The sequence below is a fragment of the Empidonax traillii genome, unplaced genomic scaffold (assembly GCF_003031625.1).
Source record: "Empidonax traillii isolate 1590-97213 ecotype Southwest subspecies unplaced genomic scaffold, ASM303162v1 scaffold145:size929809, whole genome shotgun sequence".
NCBI classification, from domain to species: Eukaryota; Metazoa; Chordata; class Aves; order Passeriformes; family Tyrannidae; genus Empidonax; species Empidonax traillii.
In genome coordinates this window covers 14,997-23,855 of record NW_020955338.1, presented here as the reverse complement: position 1 = coordinate 23,855, position 8,859 = coordinate 14,997, and the positions used below count along the sequence as shown (strand labels likewise).

Here is an 8,859-nt window from a genome sequence, read left to right as displayed (position 1 = left end):
ATAGTAAAACAAGTAGACCAAAAAGAATTGCAAGAAATATTGTTTAAAAAGCTTGTTATTGAAAATGCGAACCAAGAATGTCAGCACGCTTTAAAATACCTGAAGGATCCAACCTTACTAGAGATGATTGAAGCTTGTAAATATATCAATTCCAACACCCATAAGGCGAAATTAATGGCTGCTGCACTTTCCGGACCTAATACTTGTTTTCACTGTGGCCAAAAGGGGCATGTTAAAAAGCATTGTCCTCAACTTGCAAATCAATCTACACCTAATACTCCAACCTTTCCAAAGACTGTGTGCAAAAGGTGCGGCAAGGGTCATCACTGGACCAAAGACTGCCGATCAGTGACTGATATTCATGGAAATCCCTTGACCCCTAAGTCACCTATTTTGCGTCGAAAAGTCTCTTTCAGGTCCTGCGACAACATTCCGGGAAACTTCCATCCGAGCGCCCTGGGGGGCGCGCAGACATCAAGTTCCCCACTGGATACCCGGACCACTCGCAGCCGTTTTTCCCTCAGCTAAACACCTCTCAGGATTCTTTTACTGATGATAAAAGCTTGTGTTGTATTTCTTTGTTTCCTATTTCGCCTGTTACTATACTTACTGATCAAGATGTATTATTACGTGTTACACCTTCCTGTTCTGTTTCACCTGATGAAGTTTATTTGTTAGTGTCTAATCCTATCTGTTTACCTTTAGGTTTGTTTATTATACCTATGCTTTTGCAACAGCTTCATACTGACCACATTTGCATCCCAATTTCAGTTTCAACCCCTCCAGTTAAGATTTTCCAAAAGGACGCAATAGCCACATTAATACCATTGACCTATTTTATTACTCTTCATAACACCTTCCAAAATCAAAATTCAGTTTACTGGTCTCGACCGATTACCACCTGCCACCCGATAATATCCTGCACCCTAACACACACAGACCAAGTACAGCCCCTATCTATCAGTGTCTTGGGCCTGATAGATACTGGCGCTGATGTCACAATTTTAGCAAAAAAAGATTGGCCATCTACCTGGGAGACTTCTCAAACAATAATTAACGTCAATGGAGTGGGGGGCTCACAAACGCCTTTAAAGAGTACAAAATTAATCCAAATCCGAGGTCCAGAAGGGCAATTAGCTTCAGTTTTTCCCTTTATTTTAGATATCCCTTTGTCTTTATGGGGCCGAGACTGTCTAATGCAATGGGGTATTTCTCGGCAAACAAATTTGTAACTGGGGCCACTGGAGTCTTGCAGCTCCCACCTTTGACCTGGAAAACATCGGATCCGGTTTGGGTGGATCAGTGGCCCTTACCTGTAGAGAAGCTGCAAGCGTTGCAAGATTTAGTACAGGATCAATTGGCTAAAAAACATATCGAACCTTCCACCAGTCCTTGGAATACCCCAGTCTTTGTCATTAGAAAATCTTCAGGATCTTGGAGGCCACTCCAAGACCTGAGGAAAATCAATGAGGTCCTCGAGCCCATGGGTTCACTTCAGCCAGGTATGCCTTCACCAGCTATGCTGCCTGCTGAGTGGCCCATTGTCATTTTAGATATTAAAGATTGCTTTTTCCATATTTATTTGAACCCAGTTGATGTACCTAAGTTTGCTTTTTCAGTCCCTTCTGTTAATTGCAGCCAGCCACACAAACGCTACCAATGGCGAGTCCTGCCACAGGGTATGAAAAATTCTCCAACCCTGTGTCAGCTTTTTGTCTCTCATGTTTTATCCCCCATTAGGTCTCAGTTTCCAAATTCTATTATATTGCACTATATGGATGACATTTTAATTTGTGCCAAATCAGATTCGGAAATACAAACTACTCTTTCGGCCACCATCTCTGTACTCAATTCCAATGGCTTACAGATTTCGCCTGACAAAATTCAAAACTCATCCCCTTGGAAATATTTAGGTTTAAAAATCACAGATTCAGCAATTACCCCCCAATCTATCACAATTAAATCAGACGTTAAAACCCTCAATGATTTGCAGAAGCTCCTAGGCGCAATAAATTGGATTAGACCCGTCCTAGGTATTACCACGCAAGACCTAGATCCATTGTTTAATTTGCTTAAAGGTGACCCCTCCTTGACTTCTCCCAGGTCCCTTAGTCAAGAAGCACGACAAGCACTGCGCTTAATCGAAGACAAAATACAGACTCGACAAACTAACAGAATCATACCTGACGTTCCTGTTTCTTTAGTTATCGCCCAAAATGCTAACCAGCCTATAGCTATCTTAGGTCAATTTTATTCCAATGATACTCAGTTCTGCTTATGGGAATGGTTATTTTTGCCCCATCAGTTCTCAAAAACCCTAACTACCTTACCAGAGATGTTTTCCAAATTGTGTTTCAAAGGTCGTCTACGTTCTGTTGAACTTTGTGGTAAAGAACCAGATTTCATTTATTTCCCTTTACCCTCTTCTCTATTTGAACAATTAATTGTCAACTCCTCTGACTTTCAAATAGCTAACGCTGATTATCAAGGAGCCTACAAGTTCCATCTTCCTGCATGTCCTTTCCTACAAAGGTTACTACCAATTCCTATCCAGCTAAAACTTTTGCTCTCTCATGTTCCTCTCCAGCACGCCAAAACAATATTCACTGACGGTTCTGGAAAGACTGGTAATGCAGTTGCAGTGTGGCAAGAAGGTGATTCCTGGAGACATAACATCCACAAAGCTCCAGGGTCACCTCAGTTGGTTGAATTATCAGCTGTAGTTAAAGTTTTTTCTCTTTTTCCTAATGAGCCAATCAATATCATTTCAGATTCCCCATATGTTGTCGGTATTGTTTCACGCATTGAGAATTCCTATCTTAAGTTTGTATCCAGTAAGTTGCTTTATAAGTTACTCCACTCTCTCCTTTTTTATATTACTAACAGACAACACCCTTACTTTATTGCACATATTAGATCACATACCACTCTCCCTGGACCAGTGGCGGAAGGAAATCAGCGCGCTGACCAGTTGGCAGGTATGTCAGTCATCCCAAATTTGTTACAACAGGCGCGCCTTTCACATCAATTTTTTCACCAGAATGCCAAAGCATTACATAAACAATTCGGTTTATCCATTTCTCAGGCAAAAGAAATTCTAAAAGGTTGTCCTGATTGCCAAGCAGTAGCTCCAGTTAAATCAGAAGGTGTAAATCCACGAGGTCTTGGGCCTCTAGAAATTTGGCAATCTGATGTAACACACTTTAATGAATTCGGCAAGTTAAAATACATTCATGTATCAATTGACACCTTTTCTAAATTTATCGTAGCTACTGCTCATTCCGGTGAAAAAACTCGAGGTGTGAGAAAACATTTCTTAGCAGCCTTTGCACGTATGGGAGTCCCCCACACCATCAAAACAGACAATGGGCCCTCATACGTTGCAAAGGAAACTACTGCATTTCTTTCTGCTTGGGGAATTAAGCATGTCACTGGTATTCCCCATAACCCCACTGGCCAGGCAATAGTGGAAAGAGCCCACCAAACAATAAAAAATTTACTTATTAAACAAAAAGGGGGAACCTTCGGGTTATCCCCACAGGAAAAATTGGATAAAGCTACGTATGTTATAAATTTTCTGAACAGATTTGATGATTATAACACTTCTTTTTACACCACACCTGTTGAGAAACATTTTAAGTCAGAGTCAAATATACCTTCCGCCAAAGCAAAAATCATGTATAAAGATGTATTAACAGAGAAATGGGCAGGACCTTTCCCTCTCATCACGTGGGGGAAAGGTCATGCTTGTATTTTAACAGATTCAGGAACTAAATGGGTACCGCTAAAGAGAATAAAAATCTACCAGGAAAGACCAGCATGCTCATCCTTCGAACCACCACGACCATCGGATGGCTCGTCACCGTCAGCATCATCATAACCATCACTCCGGTAACTGCTCCACCAATATCAAAGGTACCATCTTGGGCTATGGGCCAAGGAGAGAACATTTGGGTCCAGCTCGCCAAAGAAGCCAACACAGATACCATCTGCCTAGCAACTAACAATGTGGCAAATCCTTTTTCAACTTGTCTGGTAGGCGTTCCATTAAGCAAACCCATGTTAGATGCATACAAAAATCCCCCGGCTACAAACAAACCCATTATTGAGTTTGAATTGTTAGGTTCCACAATCACAAGTTCATGTTTTATGTTTGTCCCGAAACCTAATGCATTAAAAGATAAATTAATTGATGTAACTTCTAAAAAGGGCATTTACAAAAATTCGGCCTTATGGTGCAATGGCACCACCCCTACCAAAATCCCAGTAGGACCAATGGTTAAACCGAGAGAGCTGCTCCCTGGTGACTTTATGATCTGTGGAGAACGAGCATGGAATGGCATCCCAGCCAACCCTACGGGAGGTCCCTGTACTATCGGGAAAATTACTTTGTTCCATCCTTACAACCTTAGTATTCCAGGAGAAGTTAAATCTAAAATTATCCAACCTGGAATACGTAGCCGTAATAAGAGACAGATCATGACATCATCCGTAGCTGAGGATATTAGAAGAAATAAAGAAAAGTATCCTCTGGCCTGGGATTCCTTCCCTCATTCACCTAATAGACAGCTGCAACAAAAGACAAAAGATAACACTCCCAAAACACAACTACAAGTCACCAATGGCTCTCTAACATTTCCAAATTCGTTAACACACTTACAACTATCCAACTTTCAAATCAATTTTGATAACTCCAAATTTCCTATTCTCTGGTCCAGTGAAACACAAGAACCAGTAAGTCCAACACAGTCATCGTGGAAAAACTATCTGCCGGTGTCACAAGACTGTGACCCGTCAGTCTGGCTATGGCCCAGCAGTAAAGACTTTTGGGTATCCTTTTTTCTAGCAGGCATAGCCACCGACCATGCCCTAAACCACCCTATCACATATGACGTGTTGGATGGCCAAAGAGGCCAATGCGACATCATTAACACTCCAGGAATTGTTAGAGGATAGCCTAACCTTGAAGGGAGTTTCTCTACATAACAGAGCAGCAATCGATTTTCTGTTAGTCCTTCATAACCACGGCTGTCAAGAATTTACAGATTTGTGTTGTCCTAATTTTTCTGATCACTCTAAATCCATACAGGCAAACATTAACACCTTACATGAATTAGTTTCAAAACTTAGACAAGATCCAAAGTGGCACACCCCTGATCTTTTTGAAGGTTTAAAGTTCCCCTCTTTACCGAACTGGGCCAGACAATTACTTTTGGCTTGTATTTCTATCTTGATTTCTATTGTATTGGTTCTGTGTATGATGTCTTGTTTAGTTAGTATTTTAAAGAAATACTGCTTGCCACAAGTGAACCCGAATGTCCTGGAGGTCCACGTGAAACCGCCTGACTATGATACCCTCTATCGTCAAGAAAACAAAAAAGGGGGAGATGTGGAGGACCCGAAAAGAGCTGAATTCCATCGTTGGAAGGAGACTTACGACAAATATTGAACAGACTTTGAAAAGAGGACTTTTATTCATTACTGGAAACATGGACTTTATTTACCTGAATGTTTATGAATGGTTTTAATGATACTTAACATATTTGATGTTTGTTATGGGAGTTATATTTATGTATTATATTAGAAGGTTTCATTCCCCTCACAAAACCCTGTAATCCCATTGGTTAAAATCCTTCAGCTAGGATTGGATGGTTAGAGCTGCAGCATGGGTGGGCCTTGCTGAGGTGATTCGTTACGTTATTGGTTGTTAGTATTGGCGCGTTCTCTGTACGATTCCCTATTGGTTGTACCCCCTGCCAATCCCTAAACTCCTCCCATGTTCTAGTCCCTTCTCCCTCCTACCCTATACAAACCCCTGTTCGTCCCTCACTCGAGGATGCCATTTTAGCTCGCTAGCTGGCAATATCCCGTAGTGTTGCAGCCCTTCCTGTTCTACCCCAAGTTTTTGGCTGAGCACTAATAAATATCCCAGCTGAGCACTCCAACAGCAGTGGTGTCCGTTTCCTTCACCCCCACCGGGCTGCGGCAGGGGGCTCTACCAAACCACAAAAGAGTAAACTTCTTGTTTTATTTACAGATACTGACAATCAGCACGCATCATGTAAGCCACTTATCCTCCCTCTGCCAATGACACTCTGGGGCAGGGACATCATGACTCAATGGGGTACCAAACTTGAAGCAAATTTGTAACATCGGCCACTGGAGAGCAGCTGCTACCCAAACTTAATTGGCTGACACAAAAACCTATATAGGTAAACCAGTGGCCTCTCCCTGAAGAAAAGCTGTACCAATTAGAACTACTAGTTGAAGAACAACTAAATTTGAACCACATTACCCTGTCAGTCAGTCCCTGGAACTCCCCAGTATTTGTAATCAAAAAGTCATTTGGCAAATGGAGATTGTTGCATGACCTAAGGAAACAGAGCTGTTAATAATAATGTTCCAGAAAACAAAGCCAGAGTCACGTACAAAGATTTCTTTACTAATGAATGGAGAGGTCCTTTCCCTCTAATCACATGGGGGAAAGGACACGCTTGCCTTTCCACAGACACCGGACCATTATGGGTACCATCCAGGAGAATTCGCATTTTCAATGAACCCAATTCTCCATCTGCATCATCATCCTCATCATCGCCTTCATCTCTCCCTCCTGTGAAGCACCAGTAGGAAACCCTGTGCCGCGAACCGCGTCCAAACAAGGAAACACCTGGGTAAATCTAGCCAAAAGCCTTGGTACTGACACTCTTTGTGTGCCCACCTCCAATGCTGATAACCCTCTCAAAACATGCTTAATTGGCTTACCCATAGAATTCTATGTCGACCAGTTTTACAGGTATTACACGGTCGGAGGCCCAGAACCACAAGAAATCGATTATTTAGGAAATGTAAGGGCTAGTAAATGTTTTGTATTCAAAAGAGACCCTCGTCGTACTGACATAGAACCCCAAGAAGTCACCCCATACTCTAACATCTACAAGAATGCATCTTTATGGTGCAATACAACTAACATCTTACACACAGAAACCTGCAAAAGGCCCTGGTGGCTTCCCAATGATGAATTTCTGTTATGTGGGGACCGGGCCTGGAATGGAATTCCAGCCTTCCCTGTAGATGGCCCTTGTTCAATAGGAGTTATGACCATGTATAATCCGGCTGAACTCCTTTCTTCACAATACCTACCCCCTAAGACAAATAACAAAGTTCAGAATTCATCTAGTTGCACATTCCAAAATTTGTTTCCCCAGGATATAAAAAGCATAGATGACTTTAGGACACTAGAACAATTGAGGCGTAGAATTTCAAAGAAAGCTCATTCCATCAGCAAAACCATTAACAGTCTGATAAACACTACATTACTTTTTACTGGCCTATCCTTAAATTACCGTGTTGCCATTGAGTTTTTCTTGCTGACCCAAAACCTAAATTGTAGGGATGTTGACAATTTCTGTTGTTTTAATTTTTCCAAGCCTCAACCATCCAACTACTATGCTTTTTACGGTTTTACGGGATTGAAGAATTTAATTAAGGCTGCACGTGCACCTGCAAATTTTTACTCTGCTGATATTTTTGATGGATTGCATTTACCCTCACTTCCAAACTGGTTGAAACAAATGCTTTTTGTTTGTCTCTCTGCATCCCTCACTTATCTCTCTTCCTATCTCAAAGGAATTGTCACTAAGCAGGTATTTTCAGTTCATTTAAAAAAGAAAAAAAGAAGGAGATGTTAGAAACCAGAGTGTCCATGAGGATATGGAAAATGCATTCAGGATGTGGAAGGAGGCTGAGAACAGCGAGACCACCTTTGAGGAATGGAAAAACCAGCTTGAGGAAGTGGACAATGAACTTCAGTGTGCTTAAAAGACTGTTTGCAGTGGTTCAGCCAAATATAAAAACCTATTCTTAGGTTGTCTCCCCGATTTTCCCTTTCTCCCTCATGGACTGAGAAGCCTGACAGGCTTGGATACAGCTTCCCATTGGTCGGCATACCCTGAGGTACTGACCAATCAGTTTATCCCAAGTTTTCTCCTCCCAAGTTACCACCCTGTCATGTTTATGTATTAACTGTTAACCTCTAACTCTGAGCAGATTTGCATGCTCCGCCCTGGTTGTTCCCCTTTTCCAGTATATTCCGCCCCAGGGGGTATGAAACCCCTCCATTTTGTTTAATAAGGTGGATCAGCTTTTGGCTGTGCAGGTGTTCAAATCGTGTGTGTGTGTGTCTCTTACTCGGGGCTCCTCACATAAGTGAACTTTACCTGCCAGCACTTGCAATTGCCATTATACTATCTGCAGGCAAGGCAAGAACCCCTGTCGCTGGTCTGTCTCCCGATCCCAGACAAGACTGCGACAGCAATGGAACAGAAACGTGGCTGGGACACGCTCCTCAATGCTGACACCCAGCATTATGCAGTGGGTTTGTTGGCCAGGTGAGACCCCCGTGTCCCTGCTGCCCCTCGTCTTTCTGCCCTCTGCACGGGGCACCCCCACAGTGCCCGTGGTCGTGGGCCAGAGGGCCTTGTCAGCCCTCAGGGATGGCTGAGCAGAGTGGAAAAGGCTGGGAGAGGCGGGGACACAGGAGGAGCCGCCTGCCAAGGTGCATGTGTCCCCTCGTGAGCTGGTGGGGAAAGACCATAGCTCTGTGAGTGAGTCCTGGGAGAGGTTTGCCCACCCAGCTCAGGGTTGACGGTGCCTGTTTCCCCCTGCCAGGGAGATGCGCCGTGTCTCGAGCCCCTTGTGTTCCCCAGTTGCCCTCTGCCTGCTGGGGGTGCTCATCAGGGAGAAGCCCCGCTGGGAGGTTCCCGCCATGGCCTTCCTTGTGGAGGTGAGCCTGCTGGCGAGCGCTGCCTGGCCGAGCTGCCTCCACCTCTCAGCCCTCTGGCAGCCGCAGCTGCTGCCTGG

At 43.4% G+C, this 8,859-nt stretch overlaps 1 protein-coding gene across 1 annotated transcript in view; it reads left to right on the top strand.

The window, feature by feature from the left end:
* Positions 1–8,313: 8,313 nt before the first annotated feature.
* LOC114057766 (maestro heat-like repeat-containing protein family member 6) overlaps positions 8,314–8,859 on the top strand; it is a gene marked incomplete at its 3' end in the record, with an annotated part of 3,049 nt that continues 2,503 nt past the window's right edge. Inside the window, exons 1-2 of the mRNA XM_027884429.1 lie at positions 8,314–8,387; positions 8,668–8,794. Coding sequence (XP_027740230.1) covers positions 8,314–8,387; positions 8,668–8,794 — 201 coding nt within the window. The remainder of the gene's footprint in view (positions 8,388–8,667; positions 8,795–8,859) is intronic.